Genomic DNA, 17926 nt, shown 5'->3' with positions numbered 1-17926 from the left:
AAATACATTTTAAAAGTGCATATCATTTCATTTTCTACTTTATATTTCTTAATTTATATATAAAGTATTTATTTATTTATACATTTTTTACATTTTTGCACTGATTCAGAAAAAAGTGCATGTAATATAGTTTCCGATTTCATATTTATATTTTTTGGTTTCTACAATAACTATTATTTTCACAACCAAAGTTTGCTGAACGTACCCCTGGTTCATATTTCCAGTGAGTGTTGACCCATCCATTCATAACCCATCATGCATATGTCCTGGATCCACAGGCACACGCTGGCCTCTCATTGGCTGCTGTCTGTTGTCAAAAAGTCACTCGTTCATTAATGTGAGTTATGAGCGTGGAGAGGCGGGATGACAGATGGGACGGGACATCAGGGAAGAGCCACACAGCTGTCAATCAAAAATCTCCTCCAGGAGAATTGATTTTGCCGTGAGAGCGAGAGCAGCTCCGCCCTGCGTATTTATTAACATAAGTGACACGAGGAGTGAAAATACAGATTCCCATTTGCTGAAGGAAATGCCAGCATCTGCAAAGCAGCAAAGGGATGATGCTAAAGCTTTAGGTTTGTTTCGGTTTAGAAAGGAGGCTATACATGGTACAGCAAGACAAACTAACTGTATGCCAGCATCAGCGCGCAGCCTGTCAGATGAGATCTGATCCTTAACACACACAGGAATCCTCCTCACCGCCTCACTTTCATCACCTTCCTGCGTTTCTCTCAACTCTTAGCTGTTAAAAACACTTGCTGTGTTTCCCATCACTCACTTATCTCTCGCTATTAAAATACTGTGATTACTGCGTCATTCTTTGTATTGTATTCAGCAGAGTTAGCTTTTTCAGTTACCTTTCCTGCTAGTACATTACTGTAATTGCAACAGGCATTGTAATCAGATGCAAATTGCCTGTTAAACGCAATTTAATCAAATGCATATTGCATTAATTGCTTAATTAATTTATTTATTCAGATGCATATTGCATTTTTTGAATTAACTAAATTAAGTAATTAATTAACTATGTAATGTGTTCATCACCATATGCATATCGCTTGTTACACGTAATTGAATCATGCATATTGCATTTATTTATTTTTCATCAGATGCATATTGCACTTATTTATTTTTTTTTTCATCAGATGCATATTGCATTTATTTATTTATTTTTCATCAGATGCATATTGCTTGTTATACATACTATAATCAGATGCATAATGTATTTTTATTTGTTTGTTTGTTATTTATTTATTTTTTTAATCAGATGCATATTGCATTTATTTATTTATTTATTTATAGGTCATCGTATGCATATTACATTTATTTATTTATTTGTTGCATATGGATATTGCATTTATTTATTTTTCATAATATACATATTGCATTTATTTTATTTATTTATTTATTTATTTATTTATTTATTTTTAGTCAGATGCCTATTGCCTGTTATATTTATAATTTAATCAGATACATATTGTATTTTTTATTTATTTATTTATTTATTTGTAATCAGATACATATTGCCTGTTCTACATTTAATCCTATTGGATTTTTTTTTTTTTTTTTTCGTCAAATGCATATTTATTTATTTATTTTTCATCATATGCATATTGCATTTATTTATTTTTATTTTTTTTATTTTTCCACAATTTAATCAGATGCTTACTGTGTTTATTTATCATCATATGAATATTGCATTTATTTATTTATTTCATCAGATGGATATTGCCTGTCATAAATAATTTAATTGGATACATATTGTATTTTTATTTATTTATTTGTTTGTTTGTTATTCATTTCTTTTTAATCATCTTTTTAATAATCTTTAGACGACAGTTTTATTTTTTTTTTGTTTATATTTTTTCTTATTGTTACCTTTTCTTTTTAAGCAACTAGACACTAGTAACCACATTCTCATTATCGTAATCTCATTATCATAATCTCACATTGTAAACTCCCCAGAAAGCATGTGTATGTTGATGAGCCGTCTGTGAAAAATCGCCTCTGGAAAACATTGCTTTTTAAATGTCATATTTGTGAAAAAGCACATGATGAAATTCTGAAAAACGAATACATATACATTCAAGCCAATAAATGTTGGCAAGAACATCTGCTAAATGTCGTCCCGACATCCAGGGACATGTTGCAAATGAGAAATCACTGTAAAAATTACACCTCGTGGATGTCAGACTGCTCTCTCTGCTCCGTTCCTGGGCACTCAGGGTTTTATCCGTGCATGTGTGGTTACAAACCTTCGCATAGAGCAATCTAGATCAATATTTAAGATAGTAAGCTAAATGCCATCATATTAATTCCCCTATTACTGTCAATAACAGTGAGCTACTGCAATCCGTACAGATCTGAGTAAACAGCAAGCTGAGGTTCATTACATTAGCAGAGCTGTTAGTGTGATTCTGCCTGCCACCGGCCGTCCGCAGTGCTTCACTTTATTTTAAAAATATATTTGTCTCATTTCTGCTTGACTGTTATGATGTTCAGTGAGTCAATGCTTGTTTGCCTAATGCATATTTATATATATAAAACTTTATATATATAAAAAAATAACCACTAACTTTATATATTTTTTAATATATATATATATATAAGTTTGTTTGTTTTTTTTGTTTTTTTCATTTTTTAGTTGTATTATTTTTATATATTTTATTTGTCATGTTTGTTTTGGTTTTATTAATTTTTTAAAATAAATTTTATGTACTTTTTGTTCGTTTTTATATATGTTATATATATATATATATGTTTGTATTTAATACATTTAAAATTTTTATTTTTATTTTTTATTTTTTTATTTATATTCAGTTATTTTTTCAGTGCTTTAGTTGTTTCTATATTCTGATATTTATTTTTATTCTAATATTTATATTTAAATTTATTTCAGCTTTATTTCAATTAACAAATTTTTTAAGTATAAATATTATTTATTTTGCTGTATAAATATATAAAGTTAGCAGTAATTTTTTAAATATTTTTAGTTTAGTTCTTATGTTTAGTCTTTTGGGATTTTGTCATGTTTTTTGTTTGTTTGTTTTGGTTTTATTTTCTTTTTGAATTAATTTTATGTACTTTTTTGCCTTTTTTATTTTGTATTATTTAGATTTAATAAATTTTTATTCCGTTTTATTTTTAATTAATATTTTTATTTACAGTTAATCTTTTGTAGTGCTTCAAAGCAGCATTTCTATTTTTTTTCTAATTTGTTCAATCTAATATTTATATTTTATTTTATTTCAGCTTTATTTCATTTAACAAAAATATTTTAATAATTTTTTTAACAGTATAAATATTATTTATTTTGCTGTATAAATATCTAAATTTAGCAGTAATCATTTTATTTATTTATTTATTTATTTTTGACATTTTTGTGAAATTTTTAGTCTTTTGGGATTTTGTCATTTTGTTGTTTGTTTGTTTTGGTTTTATTTTCTTTTTAAATTAATTTTATGTACTTTATTGTCTTTTTTATATATTGCTATTTAGATTCAATGCATTTTTATTTATGTTTTATTTTTTATATAAAAATCCCACAAGATGGACCATATCTGAAGACCAGAACAATATGTGACGGCCCCTTTTTTGCAGTTTCAGCGTGTGTTGTTGGATCTGAAGGCTTTCTCTGACTGTGTTGTGTTGTCTTCTCTCTCTGCAGGTGGTTCGAGCCGTTTGTTATCCAGTGGTTGGATGAAAATGAAGATGTAGCGATGGATTTCCTCAACGGAGCTCTAGAGAGAGATAAAAAAGATGGGGTGAGTTTTTCGCATTGTTACGTTGCTTCAGTAGAGCTTTTCATTTGTGAATTGGCAAACAGTCTAACGGCGCCGTTACCATCTAAACTCACATTAACACTAAACGCTGCATTTCTTTTCTGCTTTTATGAAGAGCTCCTGCGAGGTTCCTACTTATAAGTTTTAAAATTATAATTATGACCGTCAGGATAAAGTAAATGCACTGGTTAAGTTTATTTCTCACTCTTGCTTTAACATCCCAACAAAGACGGGACACTTTTTAGTGTTTTTGTGTGATTGATGCTTCATTTTTGTATTAATCAGTCTCATTCTGCATTTACAATAATGGGAAATGTCACCTTTCTTCTCATAAACCAGTTAAATGAGTATTTTTTTGGCAAGCTATTTACTATTATTTATCATCAGGACACAAATGCATGCATAATAAATTGCACAATCAACATTCACAGTTTCACCTTAATTATGATTTTGATCATTTTGATCATTTCTGAACATTTTAGTTTTAGTAAATTGTATTAGTAAATGTTGAAATTAACAGTAACAAAATATTTGTAAAAATGAATAAATAAATAAATACTTTAGAAGTATGTATTTTATGTATGAAACATTAAATTGAATAAAACTTTAAAATACTAATAGTATCATTATTATTATCATTATTATTATTATTAATAATAATAATGATGGTAATAATAAAAATCTGGTAATTTAGTTGTAGTAAATTGTCTTAATAAATATTGAAATTATTTAAATTAAATTTAAATTAAATTAGGTTATGAAATTAAGTTTGGAAAATAATATTATTACATTTATTAATAATAGTAATAATAATTAAGTAAAAATAATAATAATAATAATTATTATTATTATTATTATTATTTTTATCTAATAATTAAAAAAAAAATCTTACTGCTCCCTGTCATTTTTTTGTTTTGTTTTTTGTTTTTTGTTTGTTTTTTATTATTTGGCAATTAAAATTACTTTAAATTATCATTAAATTACCATTAAAATTACTTTAAATTACCGTTAACCATTAAATAACTTTTTAGTAAATTGTATTAGTAAAATAACAAAATAAAAACTGTAAAAAAAAAAAAAAACAAAAATACAAAAATAACAGTAACCAAAAAAAAAAATTAAAAATATTTTTAAAAAAGTAATAAATGCAAGTAATAAAAGTAGCAAAAGCGCATGTATGGAAAATTAAATTAATTTAAATTAAATTAAATTAAATTAAATAATCATAGTATAAATAAGAGTATTAATAATAATAATAATAATAATACAATATTTAGATTTATTTATTTTTATTTCTCTTCTAATTTTATTTCAGTTTAGTTTTTATTATATGCTTGTGTTTTTATTTATTTATTTTTATTCAACACTTAATTAGTTGAGTTTTTGTTTCATTTTTTAATCAGATAACTCCTTACTAAAGTCAACATTATTATAGTGTCTTTCATGTTCATTTTATAAACATTTATTCTTCAGTTCAAGACAGCATTTGAACACGTTTATAACAATTTCAGTTTCAATAAACAAGAATATTAGAGATATCTTTCTCTTTTATGACACTTGCACTGTGAATTTCTAGATAAGTGCAGGTGTTTTCCTCACAGCACCGACACGAGGAATGAAATTAGACGTTTGGATAAAGTGTTAAATTGAGAGCTTTAGGCTGAAGAGCGTTTGTGAAATAACAAATGCTTGTGATGTGAATATGAGCTGCGGTTACTGTACACAAGCACAGAAACACACATTCATCGAGCGTTCCCCTCGCTGGCGAAAAACAAATGAGCGGCGAGATTGGTTGCATATGCTAATTGCTTTCACCTAAAAAACACAAATCATTTAGTCCTTTAATATCGGCCAGTGGCGTGATGAACGTGTTTAGTGTTTTAGTGATTAGTGTTTTTGTGTGTGTGTGTGTGTTTTTCCCCCTGCCGTTCACGGTTTATTTGTAGGCAGCGCCGGTGCTGGGATGACATGAGCGGAACGGGTTGCTAACTGTGTTTAGATGTTTAGCTGCACCCGGGTTCAAGTCTTGAGAGATTCAACTCTACATTAAGATGCTAATGGAGCAGCACTCTCAGTTAATTGTCTAATGATTATTAGGCTTGTGTTTGCTGGCAGAAGCGCCTGGAGAGTAAGGACAGAAGCGTAGGTTAATTGTGTCATAGGTTATGTTGGCAGGCATTCCCAACGGCTGTGAATCATACCAGCGCAGGCTGCTAAAAAACGTCTTAAGGGCTTCCTGGCAGCGTCTGAGCTTCAGCTCTTCTTATCAAGAACCAATATTGTGTGAATTATTATTACGGTTTAAAATAACTGCTTTAAAATGTCATTGATTGCTGTGATCAAAGCTGAATTTAAAAGCTGAATCATTACTCTAGTCTTTAGTGTCACATGATCCTTCAGAAATCATTCTGATATAAACATTTCTGATTATTATTATGTTGAAAACAGTTAGGCTGCAATATGTGTTGGCAGTGTTTTTGTGAAAACTACATTTTATGATGCATTTTATTTTTAGGATTGTTTGATGAACAGAAAGTTGAAAATAACAGCATGTATGTGTTTTCTAATTATATCTTTTGTAACATCACAAATGTATTTTTATTCATTCTGAACAAAAGTATTAATTTCCCTCTCTTTCATTATAATTTTAATTTATTATTAAATATTCACATTTAACATATATGAATAAAATTCATTGCCCTCTCTTTTATTATAATTTGAAATTAATATTAAATATTTGCATTCAAAATATATGAATAAAAGTATTAACGTCTCTGTTTCAAAAAATAAATAAAATAAAATATAATAACATTAAATATTAAAAGTATTTTTTTTTACTTTTATACAAAAAATAAATGAAATAAAATATAAATAAAAATGGAATAAAAAATTAATTGCCCTCTCTTTTATTATAATTTGACATTAATATTAAATAATTGCATTCCAAATATATGAATAAAAGTATTAACATCTCTGTTTCAAAAAAAAAAATAAAATAAAATATAAATAAAACATGTAATAAAAAATCGTATTGGCTTCCAATCTTTTGAGTGGTATTATGTAATAAGATAATAAATATGTAATTATGTAATATTATGTTATAATACTAAATATTAAATGTAATTTTTATTCTAGTTTAAAAATATTAAATATTTGCATTTATTTTATGTGAATAAAAATATTACGTTTCTCTCTTTCAAAAAGTAAATAAAATATAAATAAAAATGGAATAAAAAAATCTTATTGACCCCAATTACATAAACGCTATTATGTAATAAGATATCAAATATGTAAATATGTAATATTTTGTAATAACAATAAATATAAAAAAATATCAAATTTATTTTTTATTATAATTTTAAATCAATATTAAATATTTGTATTCAATATATATGAATAAAAGTACTAATTTCTCTATTTCAAAAATAAATTAAGTAAAAAATAAATTAAAAAATGTAATTTAAAAAATCTTATTGACCCCAATCTTTTAAACATTATTATTTAATAAGATAATAAATATGTAATTATGTAATATTATGTAATAACATTAAATGTAATGTGTTATTCTAATTTAACATTAATATTAAATATTTGCATTTATTATATGTAAATAAAAATATTACATTCCTCTCTTTCAAAAAGTAAATAAAATTAAACATAAAACATTTAATAAAAATAAAATATTAAATGTAATTTATAATTAATATTAAATATTCAATATGTATAAATAAAAATATTAATTTCTCTCTTTCAAAAAAAATCTTATTGACTAATCTTCTTGAGTATTTTTTGACTATTTTTTAAATGATATTATATAATAAATATGTGATATTAAATATGTAATTATGTAATATTATGTAATAACATTAAATATTAAACTTATTTTTATTATCAGTTTAAATAATATTAAATATTTGCATCCTATTTTTGCAAGTGTGATAAAGTACAGTCAGCCACTGATTATAAAATAATAACAAATATAAATCTTAAGTAACATTATAAATGTCACTTTTGAACATTTTAATGCCTTGCTGAATTGAAAATAATTCATTAATTTAATTAATAAAATAAAATAAAATAAATTAATAAAATGAAGGTTTAAAGTTAATTCAATTTCATGTTTGGGTGGCATATTCTATAAACAAAGGAAGAAATAAAGCCATTCTGGGATCCTTGAAACACTAGCACATTGAAGAACCATATTACAACTTAATGGTTGTAAAACGTTTTCTTATTTACAGTATGTAGCAAATGCTGAAACTATTGTAAATTCTTGTGATCGTTAATGCTTTGTTTGCGGTGTTTTGTTTGCAGTTCCAGCAGACGTCAGAACACGCTCTCTTCTCCTGCTCGGTGGTGGACGTGTTCACGCAGCTCAACCAAAGCTTTGAGATCATCAAGAAGCTGGAGTGTCCGAACCCTCAAGCTCTCGCTCACTTCATGCGCAGGTTTGCAAAGGTAAGACGGAATCAGAAGAGAAAAGATGTCCCTCGATACTGTGCTTTGGTGATTTTACAATGCACAGCACAGTAAAACCCACTTAAACGTGTAAAATCTGTGCACCTCACAGTCAGTGGCAGCATGATAAAAGAAGAGACCAACAATTGCATGTATTAACAGTAATAAGCACAATACATGCTTCTTCCGCCAAGCATTATTACTCGAACTGAAGGGTGTCGTACAGTTGCCAGGCAGCTGAGAGCATAAAATGATGAACAAATGATGGAGAAGAGTTTTAAAACAGAAAAAAATACAGTCTTGCATTGCCTGAAAGCACCATAGTGTTGCTAAAAAAACAAGGGTTTTGCTGTGGTTTTTTATTTGCAAATATTTTTAAAAGAAGTTTCTTCTGCTCCCCAAGGCTGCATTTATTTGATCAAAAATACTGTAAAAATGTGAAATATTATTGTGATTTAAAATAGCTGTTGTCTATTCTAATATGCTGATTTGCTACTCAAAACATTTCTGATTATTATCGATATGTAATTATGTAATATTATGTAATAATGTTGTAATATTCTAATTTTAAAATTAATATTAAATATTTGCATTTATTATATGTGAATAAAAATATGAAGTTCCTCTCTTTCAAAAAGTAAATAAAATAAAATATAAATAAAAAAATAAATCTTCTTTCTGACCCCAATCTTTTGAACGGTATTATGTAATAAGATAATGAATATGTAATTATATAAAATTCTAATTGAAAATGAATATTAAATATTTGAATAAAAGTAAAATATAAATAAAAAATGTAATAAAAAAATCTTATTTTAAAGCACCATAGTGTTGCTTAAAAAACTTGGGTTGGTATGATTTTTTAATGTTTGTGATGTGAAATGTGAAATATTATTGTGATTTAAATTAGCTGTTTTCTATGTGAATATATTTTAAAATGTAATTTAAAAATATTAAGTTCCTCTCTTTCAAAAAGTAAATAAAATGAAATATAAATTAAAAAAAATATATATATTGACCCCAATCTTTTGAAGGGTATTGAAAATTAATTTTAAATATTAGCATTTATTATATCTGAATAAAAGTAAATAATATAAAATACAAATAAAAATGTAATAAACAAATCTTATTTTGCACAATAGTGATTTTTTTTATGTTTTAAAAGAAGTCTCTTTTGCTCTCCAAGGCTGCATTTATTTGAAAAATACTGTAAAAATATGAAATATTATTGTGATTTAAACTGTTAGCTGTTTTCTATGTGAATATATTTTAAAATGTAATTTATACCTGTGATCAAAGCTGAATTTTCAGCTGCTCAAAACATGTTGAAACATTTGATACATGTGTTGATACATTTTGTTTTTCAGGATACTTAAATTATTATTATTTTTTTTAAATAGAAATCTTTCGTAACATTATAAATGTATTTACTGTCACTTTTGATTCATTTAATGCATCATTATGTCTTTAAAAATATCTTACTGACTTCAAACCATGGCTTATAGTCGTCTCTGAATATTAACAGTATTTTAACATCAACTTTAAGGAATTAATTGAAATCACCAGGAGCAAGTGTTTACTTACTATTTACAGTGTTTTACGCATCTTATGAGCTGTGAAAATCTAATCACCTCTAGCAGGAAGTGACAGGGTTCAGATGAAGATGGATTTAATGAAGGCGTAGTTTAGGTTTGCACTGAGTGGATTAACACTAAACATCACACTATGTGTGTATGAAAGTGTAATGTTTGAGCGGCTGCGTGTAGAAGCTTAACAGGAACATTTGAGATTGATGGTAAATCATTTCTGTCAGAGCCGAATGTTTGACGAGACACACGGACATCTACACTTCAACTGCTTTATTGGTTCCTCACAATAGAGCCGTCATATTCGAGCAATACACAAACTGAACCGGGAGGAACAGTCATAAAAACCACTGACTGTAATGCTGAACAACAGACAAGATAATTAAAAATCAAAAACAAGATTTTTAGTGGTTTTCTCACTGTGAAGCCACAATATACTGGAACTAAACATATATGCAATTATAGCAATAGTGAAGCTTAACTTAAAATAACACATCTCTACTTACTACTAAGAGATTTCAGGCCAGCTAATATATTTTCCTATTATAAATGTCTGAATGCAAATGAACTGCGAAGGGCAGAGAGAGAAAGAAAGAGAGAGCAGCGCGCCTCTCACAGGATTATGGGTAAAGGGTCTTGTAGGAGGCATTGATTACTTTATGCAAACTTGACATGAGAAATCTATTATGGCGGCCTTACAAGACGCATATCATTATGGAACTCATTTACTTTTTTGCATATTTATGAATGTATTAAGAGTGTTACTGTATTGCCTTGGCTCCAGGTTGCTAATCTCAAAATTCCCATACTTTTTTGATGGATGCAAGCACACATGTTGTCACACAGTCTACAATTTTGTACAATTGTGATTTTTATTTTATTTTTATTTTTTTAATTTTGTCCATTTTGTTTTATTTTTTTATTTTTTTTTGTTTTTTTGTTTTATTTAATTTAATTTTATTTTGTCCATTTTATTGTAACATTTTCAATTATAGATGTCATTTTACACATGTAACATATTTTAAATATTCTTAGAAATATTCATAATAGACATTCTAATGCATTCTTTTAATGTGTTTTTCACCAAAATCCTAAAAAATAAATAATAATATATACTATGATGTAAAATAATAACAATAATATTAATCATACCTATAATAATTATAATAATATTGTAATAATTATTGCAATATTAAGGTAGTATTATTTAAATATTATATCATATTGTATGATATTAATATTATTGTTATTGTTATACAAATTTTATTTTATAATATTAATAATTATTATTTTTATTTATTTATTTTTATTTAATTTTTTTTTTTGCTTTTTTGCATTAAACTAATTGAAAGTGTCAGTAAAGACATTCATAATATTAAAAAAATATTTCCATTTCAAATAAAAGCTGTTTTGGACTCATTATAAAATAATAACAAAATAAATCCTGACAGGTTTGAACATTTTGGTTTAAAATAAAAATCTTTTTACTGTCACGTTTGATCAATGTAATGCTTTGCTGAATTGAAAGTATTAAAACAATAAAATTTAATAATAAAATAAAATAATGAAATAAAAATAATAATAAAATAAAATAAAGTATAATAAAAATAACCATTAAAAGTCACCATTTAAAAAAAAAAAATCTTACTGACCCCACGTTTTAATTTTTTTTTTAACATTATTTTGTTTCATTTTAATTTTTGATTTGCATTTTTTGAAAGAAATTAACACTTATTATTCAGGAAGAATGCATCAGAAGTGACAGTAAAGATATTTATAATATTTAAAAATATATTTCTATTTCAGATAAAAGCTGTTCTTTTGAATTCATTATAAAATAATTACAAAATAAATCCTGACAGGTTTGAACATTTTTGTTCAAAATAGAAATATTTTTACTTTCACGTTTGATCAATGCAATGCCTTGCTGAATTGAAAGTATTAAAACAATAAAATTAAATTAAAAAAAATAATACAATAAAATAAAATAATAAAATAAAAATTATAAAAAATAAAATACAATAAAATAAAATAATAAAATAAAGTAAAATAAAATTTAAAAACAACAAAATCTTACTGACCCCCAAATTTTTATTTTTTGTTAACATTATTTTATACATTCATAATATTAGAAAAGATTCCAATTTCAAATAAATGCTGTTATATTTAGCAGAGAATACTGAAAAAAAAACATATTTACACAAACATATTAAGCATTAAAATATTAAAATAAAAAAATAATAATTTAAAAAATAATAAATGTTTTTAACATTAATAATAATCAGAAATGTTTCTTGAGCAGCAAACCATCATACTAGAATGATTTCTGAAGGATCATGTGACACTGAAGACTGGAGTAACAATTCTGAAAATTTAGCTTTGATCACAGAAATAAATTACATTTTACAATATATTCACATAAAAAACACTTATTTGAAATTGTAATAATATTTCACATTTTTACTATATTTTTGATCAAATAAATGCTTACTGAGACCAAACTTTTGATTGGTAGTGATTGCACGTATGTTTTACTTTCAGTATTTACAGAACTAACACATACAGCATCCAGCTTGTTGCTTTCATGAAGTTAAGCTACTGTTTTTTTTATAATTTATAATAATCTACATTTTATTCTCTGTCCAGACCATAAATAAAGTTCTTCTCCAGTATGCTGCAATCATCTCTAAAGACTTCAGCAACCACCTGAGCAAGGAGAAAGTGGTGAGTCTATAAACAGCAGGTTTACACACACACACACACACACTCAAAACTGCTTTGTCATAAAATCTCAGTGCATTTTAAAGTCACGACCCTGCGAGTGTCCGAACATGCTTGATCAGATTATACCGGAGACGTATAGTGAGACATTAAAGTCGACTTTGATTGTCCGACCGGCAGACTGTTCCTTTGGTTTCCGACAAATAAAGCGCGAGACCTTCTGGCGTCCTCGTCTCCTCGCTGTGCGCTTTCAACTTTCCGTTCTTTGTGTAGAACGACAGCGTTCGCTGCGCTAACTCAGAGCTGCTTTTGTTCTACCTTGAATTTTCACCATGTCTTCCTGTAATGATTATAAAAGCTTGGCACACAGGACGTCTGCGGTGGGAAGAAAGACAGATGTATCTTTTAAGAGCCGTGACAGGACCACAGAGAGACAATCACGCGGCCGGTAATTAAAGACATATCTCTGTTTCGGTCTCGGAGGATAGAGCCGCTCCTCGGGGCTCATCCATCGCTTAATTGACAGCTCGGTTCATCCTAAGAATATCTACATCTTTAAACGCACCGACGCCCATAAATCAGCTCAACGGAGTTTATATACATTGTCTTGAATTAAATTTACGACTGTGTGAAATCACCAGCTCTTGTCAGAGAGGCCATGTTCCCTCGTTCCCAGCGCAACGTCTTCGAATTTTCGTTTCGGAGTTTCACACCTATTTGTCACACGGCTGACATGTGACCTTTAGGAAGTGTGCCGGAGCAGACAGGAAGAGCCAGTTTTAATTAGCTTATGGACTCCTGCGTTAATTACGCACTCCTACCCATCCAATTAACTCATGGGACGTTTTTACAAGAGCGTTTGGACTGCCGGATCTCTAGTTTATCTGTGTGTCAACACAAATCTGCTTTTTTGACATTTACTGTAACGGACACTTTTTACCCAGAGTGCATTGCGCCTTACCTGGAGGAACCTGGGTCTGTCCCTTTTGTCATTTCTGAAGTCTAAAGGTCATCTTAAATGTTAATTTACCATCAACCTGGCTATTGAGTTATGTTTTTATAAATTTTCAATTATAAATGTCATTGTACATAATACATATTTTGAATATTCTTAAATATATTTATAATGGGCATTCTATTCATTTGTTTTTTACCAAAATCATAAAAAAATAAATAATAATAAATAACATGTAATATGATGTATAATAATAACAATAATATTAATCATAACTATAAAAATATTTGCAATAATATTATAATTATTACAATCTTATTTATTATTATTATATGAATTTTAGTTTGTAATATTAATATCATTATTGTATTATGATATTTCTATTATTCTATTATTTTTTATAATAAATAGTAATATTTGAATTTTATATAATATGATATAATAATAATAATAATAATAACTATAATAATAATAATAATTATTATTATTATTAATATACACATTTTAGTTTAGAATAATAATAATCAGTACATTATTATATTTCTATCATATTTAAATATATATTATTAATATATATTATCATTATTATATTATATTAATTCTATTTTATTTATGTTTTCTAATGCATTTTTATTAGTTTATCCTCAAAATCATAAAAAATTAATTATGCAGAATATGTATAATTATGTATAACGTCAACCCCCCAAAATTATATAATAATAATAATCAAAAATAATAATTATTATAATAATTGTTGTTATTATTATTATTATTATACACATTTTAGTTTATAATAATAGTTATTATTATTATATGATATTAATTCTTTTATATTTATATTTTTCTGCATTTTTATTTGTTTATATCATAAAATGTCAAATCATAAAAAACATAAACGACAACAACAAAACAACAATAATAATGTTATTATTTCAGTTGTAGTTTATTTTAATGATGTCTCTATATAGTTTAGTATATAGTATATTAGTATATAGATTTAGAATTTTTTATAACAAAAAACAACTGACTATAAATATTCTTAGATATAAAGAAACATTATGACAACTGTTACTGTGCTACTTTCATGTATTTTCAGAAGGAAATGAGTGATTAAATACAACTCAATTGTGTAATTTTCCCAATTTTCTGTGGAGGCAGAGGCATAGATTTTTACATAATGAAATTCAGATTTACAGCCAATGGTAAAGTAAGTTGTGCAAAATCAACGATCAGCGTTGAGACGAATCGATGCGCTGTGTATATATTCACAGAAGTCTTCCAGTACAAACGTCTCCTTGCATTAGCCGGGCGGAGGGTTTTGAAGACTGAATGTATCTGGAAAGCAGTACAATCGATCAGTCATGAAATATCTTGTCTATCTTTCTTCTCTTGACAGCCCTGTATCCTCTTGAACAACATCCAGCAGCTCCGAGTTCAGCTGGAGAAGATGTTCGAGTCCATGGGAGGAAAACAGGTCGGTAATCTAATCTGTGTTACTGCAAAACTCCACAACAATGTTTTCCTCGAACTGTCTGTGTGAGTGAAGCTGTTGAACATCCCTTGCTGTAAAGCTGCGTTTACCAATGTCTGAATTACCGTCATTATGAGTCTAATTAGTTGCAACTAGAAGGTCCAACAAGGTCCAGCAGACTTCAGCAGCTGGTTAGTTTCCTGCATCAACACATGCTGATGTTTTTCTATGTTGTTGTATACAGTAGTCAGAGTTGCCTGTGTTTTCCTTTCTGTGTTTCCTCAAGATTAGGAGATAATGATTCTGGTTTAGGTTCAGTTGTAATTCCTTTATGATTCCATTTATAATCCTTTCAATATCTGAAGAATAATTAGGCCTAATTATATACTTAACAAATACAAATACAAATAAAAACAATGCAGTTTTACTCTTTTTTTTAATTAATTTAATTTAATTTAATAAATTTTTAATTTAATTTATTTTGTTATAATAACTATAATTAGTTATAATAATAATAATAATTATTATTATTATATATATTATAATATTACTATAATATTATAATATTTTTCGAATGCATTTTTTATGTTCAAAATAAATCATGCATAGTATATATAATTATGCATAACAAGAACATGAACAATAATTTGTAACAATAAAACAATGAAAAACAACAATTTGAAAATATTGCATTGTCTTGAAAATATTCATAATGCACATTCTAATGCACTCTTTTAATTCGTTTTTTCTCAATCATATTCATCATATTTATTTTGTTATTTTAATTTAAATTAATTTCCATTTATTAGGACAAAATTATGAAAAACTGAATGTGTATCTTTTTCTATACATTTTCTGAACAGCCATTCAGAAATTACACACTAAATACACAAAATACAGTAACAATCAGCAAATACCATTTCAAAAATTTTGAGTTATATTAAACATTTTATTATTTTATTTTATTTTGACAAAAATGTGAGTGTGTATCTTTATCTATACGTTGTCTTAACAGCCATTCAGAAATCACACACTTCTCACAAAATACATCAACAATCAAAAATTATTATTTTAATCATTTTGAATAATATTCAATTTATGTTTTAACTAAAGTAATGATTTATAATGATTACTTCTCTGAGTGATTCAGTCAGTGAATCATTAAACTGATTTAAATCAATATGAGTTGAGACCAGATTTTTGAATCTTTTCAAAACAAAAACTATTCAAAAATAATTTGAAGAATAGATCACACAAAAAAAATGAAAATTTGATGAAATTTTACTCACCTTTAGTCCATCCAAGATGTAGATGAGTTTGTTCCTTCATCGGATTTGGAGAAATAGCATTTCATCACTTGCTAACCAATGGATGTGAATGGGTGCCGTCAGAATGAGAGTCCAAACAGCTGATAAAAACATCACAATAATCCACAAATAATGCACACCAATCCACTCCATCATTTAACGTCTTATACAGTCAAAAGCTGCATGTTTCTAAGAATAGATGTGAATGGGTGCCGTCAGAATGAGAGTCCAAACAGCTGATAAAAAACATCATTATAATACACAAATAATACACACCAATCCACTCCATCATTTAACGTCTTATAATAAGTCAAAAACTGTGTGTTTATAAGAAGCAAATCCATCTTTAAGATGTTTTTTTTCACTTTAAACTGTTGCTTCTGGCTAAAATATTATGAATCCATAATCCAAAAAAACACTTCCTTCAGTGATGATGTCCATCTCCTGTTGTCTCTCACATCAAAATCCATCCACATATTTGTTTTCTTTACACTGTTTAGGCTTGTAAACAGTGCTTAATCTGTGCAGATTTCTCTCCTGATTCAGACCAGATGACTTTTTCACTGGAGGAAGCGTTATTATGGATTATGGGCTTGTATTTTAATTAAAAAACGCCTTGATAATGAATTTGTTTCTTACAAACATGCAGCTTTTGTTTTCTCATGAAGGACTGGATGTGGATTGCTTGTGGATTATTGTGATGTTTTTATCAGCAGTTTGGACTCTCATTTTGACGGCACCCATTCACATCCATTGGTGAGCAAATGATGTAATGCTACATTTCTCCAAATCTGATAAAGAAACAAACTCATTTACATCTTGAATGGCCTAAGGGTGGGTATATTTTCAGCTAATTTTCATTTTTGGGTGAGCTATTCATTAACAGAACCGTTAATTTAAAAAAACGATTCTCTATTCTCCAAACCTATTAGAAATAAGCCACATATGCATGAATCCATCTGACTTCCAGTGTTGCCATAGAAACAAATGATTCCAAATGATTCCTCATAATTACGATAATTCCGCATGATGTGAACGCAACTTAACATCCCGTGTGAATTGTGCATGCGTGTTGTGATTCTTCTCTCTGTTCTCTCCAACTATGACAATGTCCTTGTTTCTTGTCGTTCCCGTCTCCTCTGGGCTCTTGCACCAGGAGGAAGGGACTGTGGTCTTCTGCAAGGTGTGTGGACAGGTTTCCTCTAACATCTCTATAGGCCGCTGCTCTACAGCCAGAATTCTGTCATCATTTACTCATCCTTGTGTCGTTCCAAGCCTGTAAGACCTTCCGTCTTTCTGTTTGGAGCAACATTAAATGACGGCAAATGATGAATCTGCTCTCTAGTTGTGAATTCTGGCTGTGGTGTACGGTCCTAATTCATCCCGGGTGACCGGTTTAACAGGCCGCGTTTGAGCAGCACGAGCACTCTCACACCCATTGAAAAGCCTCACTTCCTGTCTCTCTTACTTCCTGTCTCGCCCCCTCAAGAGCATGCTGCACCTGCTCGAGATTCCTGGCATGAAACCTCACTAATAACTGAGGCTGCTAATACTCAATTATAAAGGGATTGTTCAGCCAAAAATGAACAACCTGTCATTATTTATTCACCCTGATGCACAAAAAAGTAGTGCTAAATTTAAGATTT

The 17926-nt window shown here is 27.7% G+C and overlaps 1 protein-coding gene across 3 annotated transcripts in view; it reads left to right on the top strand.

Annotated features, from left to right (window-relative positions):
• LOC127180653 (protein unc-13 homolog C) overlaps positions 1-17926 on the top strand; it is a 167491-nt gene that overhangs the window by 117166 nt on the left and 32399 nt on the right. For 2 of the 3 annotated variants that reach the window (XM_051134831.1, XM_051134830.1), the window contains exons 20-24: positions 3668-3764; positions 8097-8240; positions 12473-12550; positions 14899-14976; positions 17437-17463. In XM_051134831.1, coding sequence (XP_050990788.1) covers positions 3668-3764; positions 8097-8240; positions 12473-12550; positions 14899-14976; positions 17437-17463 — 424 coding nt within the window. The remainder of the gene's footprint in view (positions 1-3667; positions 3765-8096; positions 8241-12472; positions 12551-14898; positions 14977-17436; positions 17464-17926) is intronic. The other variant, XM_051134832.1, reaches the window with a different exon arrangement.

Source organism: Labeo rohita, chromosome 18 (assembly GCF_022985175.1).
Source record: "Labeo rohita strain BAU-BD-2019 chromosome 18, IGBB_LRoh.1.0, whole genome shotgun sequence".
In the NCBI taxonomy this organism is placed as follows: Eukaryota; Metazoa; Chordata; class Actinopteri; order Cypriniformes; family Cyprinidae; genus Labeo; species Labeo rohita.
Note: the sequence above shows the minus strand (reverse complement) of the source record. Positions and strands in the feature narration are given on the sequence as shown.